This window comes from Schistocerca nitens, chromosome 1 (genome assembly GCF_023898315.1).
Source record: "Schistocerca nitens isolate TAMUIC-IGC-003100 chromosome 1, iqSchNite1.1, whole genome shotgun sequence".
NCBI classification, from domain to species: Eukaryota; Metazoa; Arthropoda; class Insecta; order Orthoptera; family Acrididae; genus Schistocerca; species Schistocerca nitens.
The window spans coordinates 961,813,301-961,837,525 of NC_064614.1; the positions used below are offsets into that span (position 1 = coordinate 961,813,301).

General features: G+C 40.5%; 1 protein-coding gene across 1 annotated transcript in view; it reads right to left on the reverse strand.

Annotated features, from left to right (window-relative positions):
• The window catches only part of LOC126215087 (basic proline-rich protein-like), a 37,922-nt gene extending 28,539 nt beyond the window's left edge, over positions 1–9,383 (reverse strand). The window contains exon 1 of the mRNA XM_049941770.1: positions 9,312–9,383. Coding sequence (XP_049797727.1) covers positions 9,312–9,383 — 72 coding nt within the window. The remainder of the gene's footprint in view (positions 1–9,311) is intronic.
• Positions 9,384–24,225: the final 14,842 nt, after the last annotated feature.

Here is a 24,225-nt window from a genome sequence, read left to right on the forward strand (position 1 = left end):
AAGCAAGAAAAGTAGCAGAAGACATCACTGCCTTCGATTTCTGGCCATCCAGTGCCCCCCCCCCCCCCCAAATGCCACACCAGCCGCTACAGTAACAAACAATCGACAAAGAGTTCTATATTAATCTAGTTTAAGACGACTTATTTTTAAGTAACATTTCTCTGTATGTATGTATGTATGTATAAACGCCTGAAGGTGACCATAACATGTTCGAAACGCGTTGTATTATATTGGATTAAACATAAAACAAAAAAATAAAAAAGTGACTGGTAGCAGAAATTACACATAAATAATCATCCCACACAGTCACGGTTTACAAACATAGCCATTATGGCCGAGAATAAAAATCGGTTTTTTCCTCGTTGCAAATATAACGTATTTTAAAATAGAATTTCATGTGTCTATCCGGTAGGAGGCTCCCAAAGCAGTATAGTGCGATATTCGATTTAGCGGAGTGTATTAATGGGAACAGCAAAGCACGAAGAAGAGCAGGTGCTACAGCAGAGACTGACAAGTGAGCAGCGATCCTGCATGACTGTAGCAAGCAGTCAGTGCGGCGCTGTAGCCCTGGTTCTTCTTCGTGTCTTGTTGTCCCTGTTAACATACACACTGCTAAAACAAAAAGCGCACTAAATTGACTGGCAACTCCATAGAGTGCTGTATGCACAACGACCATATACGTGAAATTAGAAGGAAGGTCAGCGTTGGCCGTAATTTTGATGGTTTATTGACAGCAAAATGGATTTTCAATCACATAATGAACATCTTCACAATTGTGATCGTTTCATAGCTTTGGTTACTGATAATAACTTGGCACCAGTGCCTATGAGTTTTAATTTGTACACTATAGCACTGAAGGTGATCATTATGTGAATGAAAATCGATTTTGCTATCAATAAACCTTCAAAATCACGGCCAACGCTGGCCTTCCTTCTAATAACCGCACTAAATGTAATACGCTCTGCTTGTTCCCTCTCTCACAACGCCCTTTGAAGCGTCTGTTTGCTACGCTTCGTCGTCGCCAGATTAGATGTTCACTAATGTCTTAGCGCATGTCCATACTGACACAGCTTCTTTTAAAGGTTCCCGAGTGAGTTCTTTCCTTTCCCTTTCTGTTTAATCCTCACACATATACACGAATTTTCTTGATGAGGCACTGCCCCCCTCACGTCTTTTGAGTACACGTGCAACTCACACAACCACAAGAGATGCTTCAGTCACCACATGGAGATCACAAAGCATGAAAAGCTGCTACGTTTGAGGATTGCTCTCTTTATGAAAGTCGTTGTTAAGCAGCAGTCGAGAGAGGATCGTAGTCAGCCAGCGCTTAGGTTACGCTGCGCTTATCGTCTTCCGAGCCGTTACAAAGAGTGTGTCGTCGGCAGCAGAAAGTATCATGTCAGCATCGATCGTCTGCGACATCGCGGTGCTCGATTGCAGCTTTTCCACTGTCTTTCTGTCCACCGTATACTGTTCATCACTCATGGTATGCAAAATCGGCAAAGTGAACGGGACTACTTACAAGTCACCCTTGTGACACGTGCTTCAGCTCCCAGCCCTTGTAATCAGACGGAACATGTGTTTTCCTGGAGTAGTTGTTTGATTCGCTGCAGCAATATGGGGCACACATGGTACACCGTACAGTGTGACTGCTTGATGGTGTTACAGATTTTCAGGAATGGTGGAGAATGGTAAATGTATCCGAAGTAAGGGACCCTGGCCCGGAAACGACCGAGACGAAAGCTACAAGCGAAAATAGTTCTGATACCGCTGACGATGGAATACATGTAACGGTACTGTTGTTGCTAAGGCTGTTGGACAGAAAATGTTCAGAGGTGGTAGTATGGACAAAAACGAGACGTAATTGTCCAATAAATATAGGCTTTAAAGTATGTACCTCAAAAGATATGCGCACTTATTTGTTTCCCTACTGTGAAACACATCTCTTCTACCGAACAAGGGCCCATAGTTCTTATTTTGTTGTTGTTGTGGTCTTCATTCCAGAGACTGGTTTGATGCTACTCCATCCTCTGCAAGCTTCTTCGTCTCCCAGTACCTACTGCAACCTACATCCTTCTGAATCTGTTTAGTGTATTCATCTCTTGGTCTCCCTCTACGATCCTTACCCTCCACGCTTCCTTCTAATACTAAATTAGTGATCCCTTGATGCCTCAGAATATGCCCTACCAACCGATCCCTTCTTCTAGTCAAGTTTTGCAACAAATTTCTCTTCTCTCCAATTCTATTCAATACATCCTCATTAGTTATGTGATCTACCCATATAATCTTCAGCATTCTTCTGTAGCACCACATTTTGAAAGCTTCTATTCTCTTCTTGTCTAAACTATAGTTCTTAAGATATGCATTTTAGAGCCTATATTTACTAGAAAATTTCTTCTTGTTTTTGTGCATAATACCTCCTCCTAAAATATGGGGAAAAACAGTTTTCAGTTCAAGAGTTGTGCTTTACAGTATATAAAATGAACAAGTGCTCATAGCTCTTAAAGTATGCATTTTAGAGCCCATTTTCACTAGGCTTTTTTCTTGCTTTGGTCCACACTTCCATCCCAGAAAGTTTCCCACACTATAGTCTTAGCAACATTAGTACTGGTGAAAAGTGTTTAAACCGACAAACTCTGGGAGGTTGTAGGGGACATCAAAACAAATATTTTTCCCTAATGTCATTTTTTTCCTATGAGGATTATTTAAACCGTTGGAGGCCGTATTACGCTCGTCAGTTGTTAGAGGCCGTATTACGATCTTCAGTTGTTAGAGGACGCATTACGCTCTTCAGTTGTAGGCAACTGCTGTCCACCAGTGTAGTAGTACACTGTCTCTGTTTACTAACATGAGCGATACACCTGGAGTGAGTAGACTGATTTGGTTGGTGCGTACTACGTAGCGCACCGCAACGGACGAGCTGCACAGCGGGTTTATCAACAACAATATCCTAATCGCTGTATCCCGCATCATACGACCTTTGCTGCTGTGTTCCAACGTGTGCGTGAGACCGGGTCATTTAGCAGATTACCTGGACAGGGACGCCGTCGCACGGTAAGAAGGCTGCAATTTGAGGAAGCTGTCTTGCAGCACGTGGAACGGGATCCTTCAATCACTGCGGTTCTTCGTTAATGTGTGGGTCGGTGTTGTTGGGGGCTGTTTAATTGGGCCGTATCTGCTACCTAGGCCATTAAATGGCAGCCACTATTACAATTTTCTCGCCAGAGCATTGCCAGAATTGCTGGAAGACGTCCCGCTCCATACAAGACAACGGATGAGGTTCCAACATGACGGGGCGCCGGCACATTTCGGTCGTCGTGTGCGTCGATTCCTGGACAGACGGTTCCCAGAAACGTGGGTTGGCAGAGGTGGTCCTGTACCATGACCTGCTCGATCCCCAGATATGTCCCCTCTGGACTTTTCTGTGTGGGGAGAGATGCGCAACCCTGTTTACGCAACTCCTGTTGCATCAAAAGAGGATCTGGTTGCCCGGATAGTAGCAGCGGCAGGAGCAATTCAGGATACTCCTGGGGTTTTTGCCCGTGTCAGACAGAACATGATCCGACGGTGTAACCATTGTTTACGTGTCAATGGAAGCATTTTTGAAAATGTAATGTAACTGGAAATTGGGTTGTGTTAGTGTGTTGTCTCTTGATCATAAAAAAAAATGTAAAAGTGTTCATAGGTTTAACTAATTTGCGACCAGAGAAATCTACCTCTACCGGCTTAAATACTCCTCAGAGGAAAAATTGACATTAGGGAAAAATATTTGTTTTGGAAATTGAGTTGTGTTAGTGTGTTGTCTCTTGATCATTAAAAAAAAATGGAAAAGTGTTCATAGGTTTAACTAATTTGCGACCAGAGAAATCTACCTCTACCGGCTTAAATACTCCTCATAGGAAAAATATTTGTTTTGATATCCCCTACAACATCCCAGACTTTGTCGGTTAAATACTTTTCACCCTGCATGTATTCCACTGCGAGAGGTATCAGAACAATTTCGCTTCGAACTTTCGACTCGGTCGTTTCTGTACCGGTGTCCCTTACCTCGTATTGATAGATTTACCATTCCACATCACCCTTGTAAGTTTGTAACATCATCATGGAATCATCCTTTATAGCTCAATGTTCCTCATTTGCACGGTGCTGATGAAACTGGGTGACACCGCCTACCAGATTAATCAATTTAAAAAATGTCTTGAGAAACAAAGTTATTGTTTCCAGAACAAACGTAGGCACAAAGGAGAAGTGTTATTGATTTCAGCAACGGACTTCTTAAGTTAAGCTAGTTTCAATCATCCAAGTACTGAGAGAATGTTAAACTTCTCCCAGAAACTGAAAAATAGTCTGTCGTCACTTTTCACTTTAAAATACGTACGTAGCGCCACATATGATTCCAGGCCTGACGTCGAAAAATTGTAAAAATACAAGGGCTGTCAGCTACAAGGCACCTGGTATGATGATTGAGGGTAAAAAATACTTCCCTCCAGACATATCTAAATGACCTTACATACTATTGTGAAAACATAAAACAGTGTCGCTGATGATCCAGTCCATCAAACGCGGACGTCAAGATCGTAGTCCCATTCGGTGCAATTCGAGAGGCGTAGGACATGTGCCAGTACCAAGTTTCATTCTCGCCTCCCTTCGGTTCTTATTACTCATCCAAAACAAAACTTTAACCGAGAAACAATAGTTTATCAAGCCCGATGTCCACCAAACTACGTTGCCTACTTCATACCTCTTTTGAGATATTTCTAAATGGCTCTGAGCACTATGGGACTTAACATCTTAGGTCATCAGTCCCCTAGAACTTAGAACTACTTAAACCTAACTAACCTAAGGCCATCACACACATCCATGCCCGAGGCAGGATTCGAACCTGCGACCGTAGCAGTCCCGCGGTTCCGGACTGCAGCGCTAGAACCGCACGACCACCGCGGCCGGCCAGATATTTCTAACACACTTGCTTAGTGTGTAATGACGTCTCTTAAATATGGCAATTTATATAACAGGCGGAACTTTACTCCCAAAGGTAATTAATAAGAAAGGTCCATCATACTGAACGCGGCCTTCTTAATCAGTTTTAATAGACAGATAGCGATTAAAACTGTGTATCCGTTACATGAAGTGTGGAGTGTTAATAATTACAAGTAACAGAAAGATGGAACGGGAAGTTCAGTAACGAAATAGAGACCAGAAAAATGATGGTTGTTTCCACTGTTGATGAACGGAATGGTAATACGTTTACAAAGCTGAACCATGATAGCTCCCAGCTCAAAACCCAGGTTCTAACTTTCCTTTCCTACATTTCAATCCGTTAGAAAGAAGTAACTCCTTATTACATGTTTTGAGGACTAAATCTTTTCATACTAAACGTGAGTACCAGGGAAGTGTGTCGAAAGATGTAAACAGTAGATGAATTCTTGTTGAGAAATGTGCTAACTTAGTCAGCATATAATACCGTCCACAGTAGCTTTTTACCGTCGTATTTTGTAATTTTAAGCAACAAGATGTCTGTTTCGATTACATAAAATCATTTAAATGATAATTACCATCAAGACTTTCCTGTGATTTCGTAGAAACACTGATGTACGTTAATTTTGTATAACGCCTGCCCTGAGAAAGTACTGTTCATCAGAGGCGAGAATCGATCCCAGCAAACCCCGAGCAAAGTGCGAAGTCACATTGAGCGTATAATGATAGAGATTTGCCGTCTAACACTATTATTGCTTAGCTTCTATGCCGAAGGCACAAGTAAGACAGTCAAAGAACGTTTCAAACCAGGAAAAAAGTAATTGCAAGGCAGGCAGAAACGACTCTTTGACACAACAAGTGACATAGCTGTACTGTCTAAAAATATGGTAGGTTTATTACAGTTGCACGATATGGGCAACCTGCTTAGTACAGGATTAGGGATAAGAAAAAACAAGGTAGAGGAAAAAAGTGATTAACAGCAGTAGAAAGGACAATAGGTACTTGATAAATGCAAAAAAAACTGAGAAAGGAACAGTGGAAGCAATTTCCTATCTCGAATGCAAGAAATACGCGAGATAACCTATAAAAGGGTGACATCAAAAGAAGACCGGCGTATCCGAAGGAACTATCTGCAATAAAGTAGGTACACAAGTACAAGATATTGATACGTCTTTGAGCAAGAAGAGTCTGAATCCATATCTCTGGAGCACAGAAATGAGTAAACATGAAACTTCGATAGCTAAAAGTTGTAGAAAACAAACTGAAAACTTTTGAAAAGTAGTGCAAGAGAGTCGTTTTGAAAGTGTAGGTCGACAGGTAAGATACTAAACGAAGAAGTACCAGAAATATGAGGCAGTGAAAGAAGCCTATGGAAATTCATTTCCTATAATGCTTCATAATCTTCTCTATTCTTCCAGGAAAAAACTTTGTAGTTACGCAGTTAATAACATTTCAGGAAATAACACTTCCACAGCTACGGTGACTACTTCATTTATTTGTTCTTTCTTTAATTGACTTTCTTTATCATAAAGGCCTAACAACTGTGCAGCGGCCTAAAAAAAATGGAAACGAAGGCCAAATTTACATTTCACAACAAGCGAAAGAAATCACAGGCTGTGTTCGTACCCAAGCCTAACATCAAACTGAAGACAGTGCCCTCAGTTTATGTTCCCATATATAATAATGGTATGGAATTATGTAATATGATGATTATTTTATTATTGGATGTATGGCTCTATCTAGGTTTTTCAGCTTTATATTAGATGCAATTCTAGTTTTATTTTCATACTTTTTGGGCTCTTTGCAATTGTTGAGGTTGTATGATGATGATTATAAGGGTGTAAGCCTCGAAACTGGCTACGATATAATAAATAAACAGACTCAACTGTAGCTGAAGAGGATTTATTCCCTGAAATAGGAAGCAATTATTGTGAGGATAGAGAAATCCTGAAAATGTACAAAAAATTGTCGATTACGTTAGGCACAAAATGTATATGAATATGACAAGATTAGAACACAAAGTGACAAAACAGGAAGGGTTTACAGACTGACGAATATAAAAAGGAAACACTTTCGATATGTTCTGCAAATATTATTTATTTTACAGTTTTGAACAAGGCTGTTATTTAGCAACCGTATACTAGTTTCAACATAGAATTAAACAGCCAACTCGTTGCACATAAACAGTAGGTTCACTTTCCTTGGTTTCGATACCTACTAGGGATATCTTCATCAGAATAAATTATTCTGAATAAATTATTCTGATGAAGACACCCCTAGTAGATATCGAAACCTAGGCCAATGTACCCACCGTTTATGTGCAACCAGTTGGCTGTTTAATTATTTATTTGATGACGAAGTGACTTTGAGCTTCTTATGCCATCGTAAGGTAATAACTGAATGTCGCAACTATAAATACAAACGCATGTGATTAATGAATTAATTATTGATACAGCCACAGAAGATACATAACATGATGAAATACAGAGGTTTCAGGAGGAAAATATTGCTTTTTTATACCGTATGGCCGGCCGGGGTGGCCGTGCGGTTCTAGGCGCTACAGTCTGGAACCGCGCGACCGCTACGGTAGCAGGTTCGAATCCTGCCTCGGGCATGGATGTGTGTGATGTCCTTAGGTTAGTTAGGTTTATGTAGGTCCAAGTACTAGGGGACTGATGACCTTAGAAGTTAAGTCCCATAGTGCTCAGAGCCATTTGAACCATTTTTTATACCGTATGAAAGTAGTCATATTTAACAAACAATGAGAAGAGAAAGTGAAACTACTATTAAAATCTAACGTTTACGTAACTGTAAAAGGAAATTGTTTTGGATCATTTAAAACTAAGATTGCGTTCTGTGTTATTTGTATATTGTTTACAAGAAGGGCGTGGACTGCTAGCTTAGTTTCAAGTGGTCAAACACAATATTTCTCCCGTCAGTTAAATCATATTTGAGTTCAACAGTGAATCCCATTTTTTCATTTCTTGTTCAAGGTAATGATTACCCTAAAATATTTAAAAATTATTCTTTTCATTTGTAAGCATCTGAATCTCATCATGTATGTTTTGTAGCTATATTGGTAATATCTCTATAAGTCACGCGCCACGGTGGTTTCGGAATTGAGTTGTTACCTGTCGATGGCCTAAGCAGCTGAAAGCCAATTCGCGATCAAATAAATAACATTTGCGGAACATCAGGTCAAGCAGCGACGAAGAATTCAGTAAACGTAGTAAGGTTTGGCGATTACAAAAAGCTATAACAAAAAATGAGTAGACCTCTATAAGGAGAGTAAATATCTTGAGCTGATGATATTATTATAGAGATTTACAGTGCTTAATTTCTAAAATTTTAGGTATCGGAACGCATCTCTTCAACCATATAACCCTCCCCCCTTTTCTCCGCCCCGTCCCCTCCTCCCCTGCAGTCATTAAAATACAAGTTTCGATTTTTAAAAACTTGTATTAAAGCATACAATGAGAAATCATTTTTTACAAAATACAGTTCTGAAATTCAGGTTTATGAAACGTAGTTTCTTGGAATCTAAACAATAAACTCACAGTATTTAATATAAACAACAGGTGTCTTTCCCCAGAGTCACTTTGCCCCATAGCTCCGCTCGACACGTATCGGCACAAGTCGGCAGTCTTCGTGGCTATGATGTCATGTTTGCAGCTGCTGCCAGCCACAAACTTCAAACAGTTTGGTTGTAGTTGCTCGGTGAGCGTGTACCCAGCATTAATTAATAAAGCATTTAGCGATGAATGACGATGAAAAAATTCCTAGCCCCTCGGGATCACGTACAATTCCGACTTCCCGAAAAGTCAGCAAAACCGAAACACGTTGTGACGTGAGAGATACCAAGTTAGATGTTAGTAAATGCTATAAATATCGTTAGTATTCTACAAATTGGGCGGTATTACTATGAACTGATCTAAGTTCGTATTCATCACTGCAAATAAACAACACACTTGAATACAAATGTCCATATAATATGAACGAAGTTCAACTTAGCTTGGTTATTCTGTGGATCTCTGAGGTTCCTGGCAGTCGTAAACAAAATACAGCCCTACATGAAGATTGCCGATATTTGCCGATCACAACTAAGGAGCGAATCTCAGCTATTATAGTTACTTCTCAGTTTAATTCCGGGGTACTATGTTAAATCTCCAGTGCTGATTTGTTCCAAAAAAACTGGAAGGTGTCGGAACGCCATTCTGGCCGAAATTAAACCTGCATATTTATAATAAACTTCCAAGCATACGATGTATTTATAAGATTAGAAAGTGATAGTGGCTTAATGTGATGACGCCTGTGTGAGGAGGCAGAGACAATACCTGGAGGGCGGAGGCGAGAAGCAGCAGCAGCGGCAGCAGCATGGGTGGCCGCGGGCGCTGACGGGTGGCCATCTCCTGGTGGCTGGCCACGGCCGGCGCCGTATATAGGCGGCGGCGGCGGCGGCGGCCAGTCCTGCAGACGTCACCATTAGCGGTCAGGCTCCACGCCCCCTATGTACTCGCATCTCCGCCATCCCCTCGGTTCAAACATTGGCCGCGGGATGCGTTCCCTACGGATCCACACAGACGCCTAATGAACAGAATACGAGCGTACGGATTACCAGACTAACTTTGTGATGGAATGAAGAGTTACTACGAAATGGAACACAGAGCGTCATTCTTAGCGGAGAGAAATCTTCTGACGCAAAATTGAGTCCAGACGTGTCCAAATTTCACAGCATTAATAATGGTGCTGTTGTGTAAAGAGAAGTAGGAAAGCTAGAAAATTACAACGAAATAGAGAAAGACCTGGAGAGGGTGGGCACTTGTTGCAGGGATTGGCAGTTGACCCTCCTCATAAACATGTACACTGTGTCCCACGAGGTCGATATTTAAGGGTATGACAGGATCGATCATTCGAAACAAAAAAGTCCAGTAAACATGAGCTTTGTGTACTTCTTCAGTAGAAGAGATGTGTTTCGCAGAAGCGAAGATGAACAAGACGTCATACCTCTTCAGGCATACTCTTCAGAGCCCCTGTTTACTGGAAAGCGAAGAAAAAATGTTCAAATGTGTGTGAAATCTTATGGAACTTAACTGCTAACGTCATCAGTCCCTAAACTTACACACAACCTAAATTAAGGACAAACACACACACCCATGCCCGAGGGAGGACTCTAACCTCCGCCGGGACCAGCCGCACAGTCCATGACTGTAGCGCCTAAGACCGCTCAGCTAATCAAGCGCGGCTGGAAAGCGAAGAACTTGAAGTAGAAGAGATTTGTTTCACAGTATCAAAGATGAACAAGCGCTCATAGCTCTTAAGGTATGCATTTCAGAGCCCATGTTTACAAGACTTTTTTGCTTCGAATGACTGTTCCTGTCATATACCTTAATAATGACCATGCCTCCAGGGACACCCTGTATAACGTACTGGTCATGAATAGGCGGAAAGTGGCTGAGCGGTTCTAGACGCTTCAGTCTGGAACCGCGCGACCGCTACGATGGCAGGTTCGAATCCTGCCTCGGGCCTGGCAGTGTGTGATGTCCTTAGGTTAGTTAGGTTTAAGTAGTTCTAACTTCTAGGGGACTGATGACCTCCTCTGTTAAGTCCCATAGTGCTCAGAGCCAATAGGCGGGAAGACCTATTATTGTATGATTCCACAATGGCAGAACAAACACTCGAGGAGTCATATCCATTATATAGACACGTTTTTAAGTGGAACAGCCACATAAAACTAACTGCAGGTGAAACAGATGTCTGAGATTCATTGAAGGAATCTTAAGGGTCCACCCACAAAGAAGGTACCTTACAAAACCGTCAACCGACCGATACTTGAGAGCTGTTCTCCAGCCTGGGACCCTAGATATGACGTATACAGGCAGGAGGGAATATCCAAAGAAGAGCAGAGCGTTTAAACGCAGGTTCGTATAGCAAGCGTCGTGCGCCACGGTGTGGCTTAGTGTTGAAAGTCAGCAGTTGGTGATCTATGGGTTAGCGTCGCCACCTGTAGATAGCAATGTCTCACCTTCGTGTACCGGCCGTGTCGAAGATCTTCTGCGCTCAGAAAGACTTGCACCCGACGGCCGAACAACTTCAGATGTGGTCTACTAGCCAATAATGCCATACCATCCTTTTACAGTTGAGAATTCGAGAACGTACTTATCTTGAAGAGTCATACAGTATATTGATTCTTACTATGTATATCTCGCAGAAAAACCATGAGGATAAAATTAGAGAGGTTCGAGCTAACGCCGAGGATTACCAACAGTCTTTCTCTCCGCGCACCAATCGGGATTGGAGTGGGAAATAGGGGGAGGGTGATAGTGCTACGCAATGTACCTTACGACACACACCGTAAAATTGTTTACAGATTATAGATGTAGATATAGCCCTCTCTAGTCTATTCCAGAGAAGAGTGATCGTTGAGCTTTAATAAATTCATGAATTTTACATGATGTTTCAAAGAAATCTCCCAACTTCTCTGGACTATACAATATCTTCTACATGAATGAAGACAGAAATTTGGGGCAAATAGCACTACAAACAATTTTTTTTTTTGTTCAGAAGCTCCAACCTGTTTTACATGGGTTTACTTTACACATGCATGCAAATACATCCTTGGTGTACATTTTACAATTACGTTTAGTGTCAAAGTCTTCGTTTACCTTTCACAAATATGCAATAAGCCCTCCAGTGGATGTAAGTCATGCATTAAGACGCCGTCCCGTATTATTATGAGGATGTATGGAGGATCAGCATTCACTGCTGTTGCTCCTGCTACTACGCAGCGTTGCAGTTCAAAGTTGTTGGAAGGGGAGGCACATACATGGGGCCTTTCACAAATTCCCGAAAATAAATCACATATTACATAATTTATTTTGTATGTCGAGGAGTTTATCTACGAATAATTATAATGATTGCATTGTCTCAAGATGTATACGCTCAGTATAGAGACCAGCCACAATATTAAGCAAACCTGATCTATCTTTTGTTATAGCTTATTTGATTCCATCCTTCTCACTTTCTCACCCTGCACTAATTTCCCATGTATATACACATTATATGCCTAACTTTCTCGACAAAGTTTTTCACATATTAAAATATTTCTCTGTCCCCTCAATCATAGCTTTCTGTTTCAGGGAATAAAGCTTTCTCAGTCACGGTTGACTTCTGTATTTAATTTGCTGCACCATGACGAGTTTTGAGGCTAAAGCTGCATTATTAATTGTTCCTCGTCATCATACAGTCTTAACAATTGTAAACGGCCCAACAGCTATGGAAATAAAGGCCGAAGATATATTTCACATAGAATTAAAAACTAACAAACTGCGCCTTATAGCAAATAATAAAATAATAATCACGTTTTAATTTGTTGCTGATCAAAATTCCATACAGTGTTTAAAAATGAAAAGACAGGCTGCTAACCAACACTGTCGTGTCTTCAGGGTTAAGTTAGACTTATGTTTATGACGACCTTGCAGTCCAATCGTGGAATTCAGTTACCTTAGGTTCCTTGCAACCAATTCATCGTTGGGGGGGTCAGATAATTGTTCAAACACGCTGCGCAGCTGTAATTTGTTAAAACAGAGATGGCAACACGTATTTTGTTCCTTTATTTTCGCCATCTCGACTGAACCAACATTAAGTAATGAACGAGCGATTATGCTGAACCTACTCTTGTACAGAGAGAGGTGGGAACACGTAATGCAGAAACACTGTAGCACATAATCGTTTTGGTGGTCCAGGTGCTATGGTGTTGGAAGGTACAATGTTGCATGGGTGTACTATCACTGCAATCTTTAAAAGCAATGCACTCACAGTTCAAAGTTATTATGACGTTGTACTCCTTCCCCATGAGTGTCTTTTCAGAAGTGCATTCGGCCCTGACTTCATTTTTATGGATGACAATGCGCGACCGCTTCGGTCAGTGTAGGTGGATGAGCTCTTGGAACGAAACGATATTTGGGGAATGGACTGGCCTGCCCTTTCTCTCGACTTAAATCACAACGAACTCGTGTGGGATGCGTTGACGAGACGTACTGAAGCCCTTTCACATGCACCAGCGACCATCCAATAGTTGGCAAGGTAGTGGTGAAGGAACGGAACGCCCTACCTCAAGAACACCTTACAAGCTAGTGGCCAACATAGTAACCCGTTGCAGAACATGCGCCGCTCGCCGAGGTGATCACACACCCTGTTAAGAACCATGTCACAACTTTTGCAATGTCCAGGAGACCACCATGAGCGACGGTGATTTCAGTGTAGTTATTCCCCATGAATGAAAGTGTCATTTTTTCCGTCTCATTGTGTATTTTTGTCAGTTACCTTCTATATTGTACTGCAGCAGTCCTTTCTGTGTATGTTCCGAGTTTCAGCGAGCTATGTCACTTGGCAGTGGCTTGTCATGTGAAAGCTATTTTCGGCCTTAAGTTTTACACTCCATTGTATATTACACAGTACTCAACGACGTATGATGTGTAAAGTTAAAAAAAAAAGAGAAAGCATAAAATGCCGGAAACTGCTTATGGTGGTCTTTAGTGTGCGTTCCTTCACGTGATTCTAATATTGGTCGCTAGACTGAAATACCGCCTACGAACATCACGTGTTCCTAAATACACTATCCTCCAGGTACAACAGTCTCCCCTGCTGTACACAGTCGCTTACACAACGTATATTTAGGAGAGCCACTTTCGTCAGAAATTAAAATTCTTGTTAGTATAACCCTTTTACAAAAAGAGAAAAAAGGATATACTAAAGACGACTACAAACCAATTACCTCACTTCCGGCGATTTAAACGATTTCAAAGAAGGTCTTATAAAAAGGAGCAGTAAAACATAAACTTTTACTATCAGAGATGCACTTGCTTTCAGAACAGAAAGCACGATAAAGATGGAAATCATACTTTCTGTTTGAGACCCTGCAGAAGTAAGTGAGAAACTGAAAGCATTCTTTCACTCAACAAAAGTATGTTTCACAGTGTGTAACATTAACCTGCACAAGTTGAAACTTCAAAGAACAATGAAGGTTTGTCAATCCTTTAAATTTAGCATATTAAATCATTTGCAAAGTAATCAGACTTTGAAGCTGTTTTATACATGGTAGTTCTATTCTTTAAAGAATATGGAGCTTCCTAGTTGGTTACTAACAGCCGTTTTCGTAGAGGGTCCTAACATCTGTACGTCAACTCATTTTTGTGTGTGGCGTCATTGGGAGGCCTGTAAATTTAAAAACAGTTTCCGAAACTCTCGAAAAATTCGAAAAGTGGAAGTGATGAACTGCAGTAACAACTGTTTCCGTAACGCTTGATGATCGTTTTCCAAATTTCTCAAACATCGGAGCGACGCCCTTGAACTATCTAAACAAAAAATGGTTCAAATGGCTCTGAGCACTATGGGACTTAACCTCTGAGGTCATCAGTCCCCTAGAACTTAGAACTACTTAAACCTAACTAACCTAGGGACATCACAGACATCCATGGCTGAGGCAGGATTCGAACCTGCGGCCGTAGCATCAGCGAGGTTCCGGAGTGAAGCGCCTAGAACCGCTCTGCCACAGCAGCCGTCTGAACTATCTAAACAGAGTGACAAAACTTGAACAGTAAGGGACACCAGTTCATGTATTTAGGAAGGTACGAAATACCAAATAAATCTCCTCCTGCCTGCCACACAAGACAGACAGGGAGAAGTTTCCCGAATTCAATACTTTAAACACGTTAACATTTAAATCCACTCTCATTTCACAAAGTTAGTTTCATCAACAAACTTTATAAATACTGGACATGCATTGAGAATCCTAGAGTACCATATTAAGCTCCTACGTCATTCTAATAAAAGTCATTCAAGGTACCATCTAGAAGAAACAGAAATGTATGGTTACCGCAGCAAATTGAGATCAAAATAATAAATCGAAGCTTTCACTGTGTATCTGCTAATTTTTCCTATTTCTTTTCTTTTAGTTGAATACATTAAGCTCTAAAGACAGGGTTTTATGTGGTAGCAATATTATGTAAAACAAAACCACGGCAGATCGTGCGAACTGCTCACAGATCGCAGGCTTATGAGCGGATAATAGATTGCAGCGATCGATCGCTAGTCGTTTGTCAGTCCTTTGGAAATCGGTGAATCGCATGCGTCGTTTGACAGTATGACTGCCCCGGCACAATTATTTCTGGGTATGAAGTGTTGTTATGTAGATTTATTTCATTTAGCTATGCCCACTTAGAGTAAGAACTTCACGTTAGAATTTATATTTATTCCGGGAGCACTAACCACTTTGAAAAATGAAGTTGAAGCCGGAGTTGCCACTTACATTAAGGAGAAATACAAACATAAAAACATTGAAATCCTCAAATTTTTCAGTGTTTGGCGTTTTGGAGCTCGTGCTGTATCCGCAGACTTTCATGGGAAGTACATAGCAGTAGTCACTATACTCATGGTTCCATCTGGTGATTTTGAGTTGTGGTGGAACATGTGGACGTATTGTTAGATGTCTTAACTTCCAAACAGAATGACGTATACATTAAGTGTACACTGTAACTTAAGTGTTTAGGGTATCCACTTCTTCAGCTATCCGGAAGTTCCTTGCAGTTCATTTAATCTAATGTCGTAGCTCTCCTTCATACCATGTACAACAAGAGCTTTGGAAACGAGCACTGTTGCAGTTAATAACACTTCTAAACAGACAATTGCAGTTAAATTAAAAGACTATTAAACAATAAGAAAATGACGATTTTAAGAAGCATTTGTGAATTACAGACATCAAATTCATATCCAAAGTACTTCGTGTCAATAAGAAATGTAATGTATTAAGAAACATAATAGTAGCCGAGCGATCACTACACAAACGTTTCAAAACAAATTCAATAAACTGCAAATTCCGGTTTTCTTTAATTTATATTTTTGCAGGCATAGTGGACAAACGGATAACAAGTGCCACTGCTGGTAAACTAAATACATAATTTTCCATAACAGGTCTTCACGAGTGTGGCGTTCGAGATACTGGATGAAATAGCTTGGTACGTCGCTCGTGTGTGGTTGGGTCGAAGCAAGCGACCGGCTGCAGGATATATCGCCAAAGACCCTTTGCTCGTGCTTGGGGCCCTCGAGACTGTTAGACTGTGACTGCATACCGATAGCACACATTCACTACGTTTACACGCTACACATCTTCCGGAAGACGAAAATCGAATTTCGGAAACCGTTCTTTGCTGCTGTGTTTACTTGTTAACGCCTGATGCGGATTTGCAAGCCCAGCTAAATATGACGTCTGGAAAACAGCTGATCCAGTTCGTGATTGAGTCAGCACAATCGCTGTTTATCTTCAATTAGACGAGGTGTAAACATCTGCAGTCTAATCCTTCACTCTAAAAAAAAAAACCATTCCGTCGATATTAGCCGAAAATTTGCAGAGACAAGACGAAACCTGACAGCGCAAGCACGTTTCAAAACCGGTTGCATTTACACAGGAGCGAAAATCGATTTCGGAATTGGAAAACCGACAACCAGAAGCGGATTTCCAGAATCGATTTTGAAGTGTTTGCATGACTACCCAGAAGCGGCATTGGGAAATCTGTTTACGAAATCCGGTTTTGGGGTCGCCATGTAAACGGGTGACTGTCACATGATAACTTTGATCTGTAATTAATATCTTTGAACTCTGTTGAATATCGAGTGCCAAACAAATTTGTGATTGACATATTCATGGCTCCATGGATGTATAGTATGTGTGACACGTTTCTGTGAAGGTCAGAAATCACAAAACCCGTAAGTAGAGCCAAATACGACTGATTTTCAATTTCGTACCACGTTTTGCACAGTTTAAGTTTTGGGAGGACTTCCAACTACGGCCGGTTATGATATATCATAACACAAAAATATCAACAGACGACATTTTAAGGAAGACGTGGACAAAACCGATCTTTGAGAAAGGCGTTGTGCATCGCACGTGAAACATAAGTGCTGTTGTTATTTGCGGCATTTGTGTCTTGTAGCGACAGAATACTTTACACGTAATAAATTCATTTTAACTTTTACCTAAAGTGATATGCAGGCACTATAATATTTCAACACAGCCCCGCTGCGCGAAGCTAGTAACTTAAAGGTATTGCCACGCTGCAGTAGCCAAAATAGCTACCAGCACAGTGTGCAACAATTTATTCAATGTAAAGCAAATACGTTTGTTTTTGTAAATATTCAGTACTTTTACTAACACTATCATGGTGAATACTGAAAGTAGAACATATAGATATCATATCAAATAAATAAGATATTATGTAAAAAAACAAATCCGGCAAAGTGAGAGCAGGATTCGCTTAGGAGCTTAAATTTGACATCGCAAAATCTTGCTATTTGACACAAATGTCAACTCTATACCTCTACCTGTTCCTGAGGAAAATGTGTCTTTAACAGACGGCCGTATCTTTTGATTTCATTGACTTCTATTTCTTGCAGTGTCGAGTGACCGTAGATCTTAGTACTTGACATAAATTTCAACTTTATACCTCCACCCATGCCTGAGAAAAAGGGACGTTTAACAGACAGACCGACAGACGGGCAACAAAGTGATCGTATAAGAGTTCCGAGCTTATCAACTGAGATATGGAACCCTAAAAACTATACATATTGACAATAGGAGCTCTGTCTGGGTTATGCTGACAACGTGTAGTTTGAGATTATGGAAACGGCAAACAATTTTTCATTGGAAGCAAACTTCTATATTATTGAAGGACATTCTGCTGTTGTTCACGTTTGAGAAGGGTCGTAGATAGTACTACTTCGTAATGGGATATGCAATTGATTGCACTGAAGATGTTAACTAAAGCTGCAAGTAGTCAGTGATTCAAGGACTGTACCGGTATGTGGTAACACTAAACAGGCAAAGTTTAAATTATGTTGTGCTGCGAACAGTTATTTGGTAATTACAGTTCGGTAGCTTGGACATTCATTTAACTCAGCCTACTTTCAATTTTAGAAGTAAATTTGACTTTATTTCTTTCGCATTTCTGCTATCAGTAAACACTACTGTGTGACTTAATACTGTCGTATTTCAATCGGTAATAACTGCGAGACTCATGATGCGTAAACAATGGTTGAACGCACAACAGAATAGATCATGTCCGTACGTGTTTATCGCCCAGTATTTGTGTTGCCTGTGACGTCTTCGTACCCGTGTAGGCGCATACGAGTGATTGTTACTAATCAGCTTTGTGTTAAGTTAAGAACTGGTTGAGCGGGGAAACGCCTTTAACTAGGAGATTGATTCGGGTGTCGCCGTGAAGAGCTTGCGGAGCACTAGTAGCACCAAAAGTGAGACAATGAAAATATTCGTCGAAATACAAGCGATATCACTGTTAAACTGAAAATTACAAAATAATGAAAGATGTCGTCTCATATGACTGTGACTCTTAAATATACACAGAATTATAGAAAACGCTGTTTAGAGGAAAGCTCGTGTTGAAAGGAATCCAAAAAAAAAAAAAAAAAACATAAATTGTCCGGTGCTGGGCAAATTCGAGAGCTACGGCAGCGTCGAAAAGGAAATGAAAAAAAAACGGCGCAAAGCGATTACGTAGCTGGCTCATCGTACACACGGCTACCAGCGACAGTCCAGACTTCGGGTTTATGTATTCTGTAACAATTACACGACTGGCATTCAACAAGTAACGCTACACATTTTTTTTCAAGGCCAATTTCAGGTGGAGAGATTTGGACACCGTGGAATATTTCCGCTTGAGCCCCTATAATAGCATGAAGTGCCAGTAGGCGGAGGCGCTGTACGTAGACTTCAAAATCGAAATTGTAATGCAGGTGCGCTCCGAGCAGAGAGGTCTCATTAAGTTTCTTTTGGTGGAAAACGAGAGAATCGCATATATTCACAGGCGCATGCAGAATGTCTACGGAGATCTGGCAGTAAACAAAGGCACGGTGAGGTTTGGGCGAGGCGTCTATCACCATCGCAATAAATTTGTGCCAATCTGTTCGATCTCCCACGTGCCGACCGGCTGCACAAAACTGTAACTCCTGCAATGTTGGAACGTCTGTACAGTCTCATTCTAGGTGATCGATGGATCGTAATCAAACAGCTCGCTGCACAAGCGGACGTCTTTATCCATTATGCTGACACACTCGTTCCCAGTTGAGGTACTCACAAGTGTGTGCCCGCTGGCACACAGTATGTATCTTTCTTTGTGCCGCTGGGTTTCTCACCGCCTAATAGAGGACCATAAAGAGCAACGAAGAAGCATCTGTGCTCATTTGCTTGCTCATTACGAAGCTAATCGTAACAATTTTTGTCTAACCTCGTCATAGGCGATGAAATATGGATTCATCACTTCGAACCTGAAAGAAAACGGCAGTCCATGGGGTGACGGCACACCACCTCTTCTCCGAAGAAAATGTTCAAAGCCGCACTCACTGCCGGTAAGGCAATGGCGACGGCCTTCTGGGGCTCTCAAGGGGTTATTCTGGTTTGCTGTCCTCCCTCACGGAGCAACGATCAGCTCGGAAGTGTTCTGTGTTACCCTTAGGAAACTGGAGGAACGACTTCAGCATGTTCGTCGCCACAAGAATGCAAACGAACTTCTCCATGACAACACAGGAATCACACAGGTGTGCGCAGCCCTGAAGATCTCACAAAACTTTATTTAACTGCTCTTCCTCGCCCATCCTTCAGCCTCGATCTCACACCTTCCGACTTCCACCTGTTTCGCCCAATGAAAGATGAACTCCATAGGAAGCAGTACATGGATGTTGGGGAGGTTATTAACGCAGCAAAACGTTGGCTCGGTCGCGTCGACCAATAGAATAGTAACATGCGGGCATACAGGTTCTCCCACTTATGTGGCATAAGTTCGTGGCATTGAACAGAGTCATGTTGAAAAATGGGGTTTCGTAACCTAAAAGAGTGAGGGATAATATGTTTTATTGTAATCCTTAATAAAACCAAAGCGCTTTCAAAAAAAATGTGTTGCGTTACTTACTGAACGCACCTCGTACTACTCTGTGTAACCAGCGTATTAAAGATAATTAAATTACATATTTATACTAAACACTTGATACGATTTTTCCCGACGTTTTCACGAAAAGTCTACGGGGCGAACCAGAATTGCGCACACATTTTTTCATTTACTTCATCTGACTTCACCGAAATTATTTCCACCAATAACAATTACATTACTAAGTTAATACTCTTGTCGTCTGAAATATTTCGACATTCTAACTGGAAAAATAATAGCAAGACATACAAATATCCTGAATTCAAAATTTGTTAGCAATGTTTAAATGGATAAACAGCATGTAACACCATATTATTTCTAAATGATACTTTTCAATCTGCTATCCTGAAAAGATGTCGAAAGAGTCTTTCGTTTCCCACTGGTTATTTAACAGCAATCTAGTTTAACGTAATAGTCCACATCATAGTTGCAGTAGCTCTCTGATTACCCACAAGTGTAAGCTCTTTCAAGTAACTTTTCCAATAACTGTTTGTTGCCTATAATAAATTATCAAGATCATTGTAATTAAAGTCACTGGCGACTTGAACTATTTACAAGGCACGAAAATTGTGGCCGATTATTGAGTATTAGTTATTTATGAAACTACTAGTCACGTGACACAATTAGGCACAGTATTTGCTACGTGCCTGATAATTTCATCATGATATTTTCCTATTCTATTTCATGGTTTTTTTGTACTGCGTGTGAATTTTGGAGCAACCTCGCTTACGAGAGCAAAATCACTCTGTCATACATGGTAGGTCTTGTCGTTTGTAGCTTACGAATGAACACCCTGCGTTGTTACCGTCCGTTATGCTTATTATTCATTTAGTAGATTTCAGTTTTAAAATTAAGTTCATTAATGGTTTTTTGATTATGAATAACAGTCAGACAGTCGCACAGTCATAGTTAACCACCACGCAACCTATAAGCATTAGTACTGCTACCGTGGTAAGTCGAAATCCAACATCTGTAATTAAATTCGTTCGTAGGAGAAACCGCGATAGTGCTAAATCTTTATTCATAAAAGATAGGAGCACTACGAAATGAATTTTCAGAAGAACTGTAAGATTATCAACTTTATCATCTGATGGAAGTAACATAAATACAGTGTTGCGGTAGGTTTCTTCAGAAATCTCTGTTCAAGTACATACGTGCGCACTTTCTAACTGTTTTCCACCTATGGTTTGCATTTTGAGGAAGTCTTGACTGCTAAACAAAAATTTATTTTAACCACTGTTCTTCCTGATTTTAAAGATTTTGTTGTTCATAAAATTCAAGTGGATCCACAAGTAAATGATATGCATTTTGAACAGATTACAGAATATGTTGCCTCTGCTTATGACAAGAAATTGTGGATGGTTTATGTGCTGTCAAGACATGAAAAAGAAGGGTAAGTGAGCCATTGATTTATGCATCCTTGTGGACCATCTGTGTCTTTTTCATACCCAAGAAGGTCAGAATTAATTATTCCAAAAAGACTTCATTCTTTGTAAATTAAACACCACAAATTGCCACTGGAAGAACATATAGACTGTCAGATGACGAGATGCGAAAAGCCTCACAGATTACACTGAAAAGAACATTGTGCAGCGTAACTAATCTGTCATTATGGCTTGAGAGGACTAGGTTATATCACTTAAAAGAAGACTGAAATTTATAATATTAGACACTGATAAAATTGTAACTGGATCATCAGAATGTTTTTCTTTTTGAAGATGAGTAGAAAGTATCTTAAGGAAATGTAACTTATCCACGAAAGAAGTGGCTTATAAGGCGCTTGTTCGCCCGATTCTTGAGTATTGTTCATCTATCTAGGATACCTATCAGGTAGCACTGATAGAGGAGATCCAACGAAGAGCGGCGCGTTTCGTCACGGGATCGTTTAGCTGGCGAGAGAGCGTTACGGAGATGCTAAACAAACTCCACTGGCAGACGTTACAAGAGAGACGTTGTGCATCGCGGAGAGATTTACTATTGACATTTCGGGGCAGCACTTTTCAGGAGGAGTCTGACAACATATTACTTCCCCCCACATACATCTCACGTATTGACCACGAGGAGAAAATTCGAGAAATTAGAGCTTACGCAGCGGCTTACCTACAAACAATCTTTCCACGCACTATTCGCGAGTGGAACAGGGTTGGAGGGATCAGATAGTGGAACCGAAAGTACCCTCCGCCACACACCATTAGGTGGCTTGCGGAGTATGATGTATATCTAGATGAAAGTTTCTGATTGCACGGCATTCAAATAACACATTGTGAAATAGTGACAGCTACACCACTGTTTTAATAATATTAATTGATATTAATGTTTGGCAAAAGAAAGGCACAAATTAGTAAATTATTCATAGATTTTGTAGAGCATGTGTTGTTATGGCATTTCACAATTCACATGGTAAAACCAATTTTGAATTTTAATTTATATGTATAATTATAATAATGTAGTTTACTGATTGTCAGCAAAAAAAATAATAATAATTTGACTGCCTTATTTGGATTTTGGCAGTTAAACAATCCATTATAACGTATCACTAGGGACCTGAAAAATTCACATTTTGCTGTAAATACGAAATAGATGGGAATTCTGTCTCAAAATGCGAAAATGCGAAATTATTTAATAGACGAGGTCATCTGCTACTATGGCCTATAGAGGAAGGTATCCAGATGGGCTATTTATTAGAGACAGTTTGAAGTAGTTTTATTTTCCACGTACAATACTGAAAATGTAAACAATTACTGTCAAAGCCCAATTTGGAAAGATAATAACCACAAGAATCCACTTGTAAAAAAAGGTGTACGAACGTAACGATGTATCAATGCGCCTTTCCAATTGTGGACGGTTGCATGGTGTAAGATACTCAGCCATGGGACCTAGCTTTTTATGAGAAAAAAAACTCGTACGTTTGTTTGTTAGCTAAAGCTCAAGAGATAGTTTAATGCAGATAGTTTCAACGTGGAAAATCAGGCGGCGGATGTTTTGAACTGTTGTTGAATGGAATACTGACAGAGGTCGCGCCTGAAAAACGTCGAGAACAATACTCTGCTAACTCCAATAAGCAACTGCGCGTTAGCCGTTCGCGAATGCTTTGTGTGATGCATGACTCGTGGTTTTCTTTTCTTCTTTTGAAATAAATGATCCTGGTCCGTCACGGATTTAGATTACGACCCTTACATCACCAGAAGAGATGGCGATCCCTGTGACAAGTCAATTGTGCTGTAGGCTGCTGCCAAGCGAAAAGGAGGCGGGGTTTGTTTTCCGGCACAGCTCCTTCCCCTGTAGCGGTCAAAATTCTAGCCTGATTACGTTCGCGGCCGTCTGCGACTATAACCTATAGCACCCGCCCTCTTCACCATAGCGATTGGAAAACAAAATCTATAACGTTTTCGACGGCGCCGAAATTCTTCCTCTAACGTTAAAATCGAGTTGCCGTACCTTCGGTTTTACTTTTACAGTAATTGCCTTGTCAGTTCTATCTGTAACGTTATTGATCATGCGTCGTAGAGCGATGAATGCCCACAAAGAGTCGAATTAGTAGTCTGGAGATTTTTTAATCTTCAAATTGGGCGGCAAAATACAAACAATGCCCAGAAACACCTTATATCGGAGACGCAGTCGCTTAACTGGCGTGAAAATGCTACTGCTTTTCAACAGAACAATCATTTTGGAAGTTTAAATACAGCCAAACGAAGGAAACAAAGTCCATTTCGGAAGAAAAAGATGCTGAAGTTCTTGCAAAGGCAAACATTCCAGTCAAAATGTTCCCAATCAGCACTTTTTTAACAGACAGTTACAAAGAAGTAATAATTTGTGTCTTCACTCATGAATCGTGACACGTTTTTAAATTTGTGCGTCTAATCATTTACAAAAAAAGAAAATAGATGCGAATTTCGACAAAAATAGACGCGAATTTTCCAAAAATAGATGCAAATGTTGCCAAAAGTAGATGCTACGTTTTAAGCTCCCTACTTAGCGCTAAACCCTGAGTCCTACTGGCTATACACTGGATGTTGCATTTACCAAAAAATGAAGTTTATTTTAAAATGTTGCCGTTGAATAACGTTATTTGGCACGCACGTTAATAAACAGTGTATGACCGACATTTTTAATGTAAAAATTACCAATTTCAAAACTTTAAGAATTTGAAAAGGTTTGATTTAGTCGAGCAGTTTATATTTTTAAAGCCTGTGAGGAATAAAATGATACGAATTTTAGGTATATAAATCAAATAGTTTTTGAGACCAGATCATTTTAA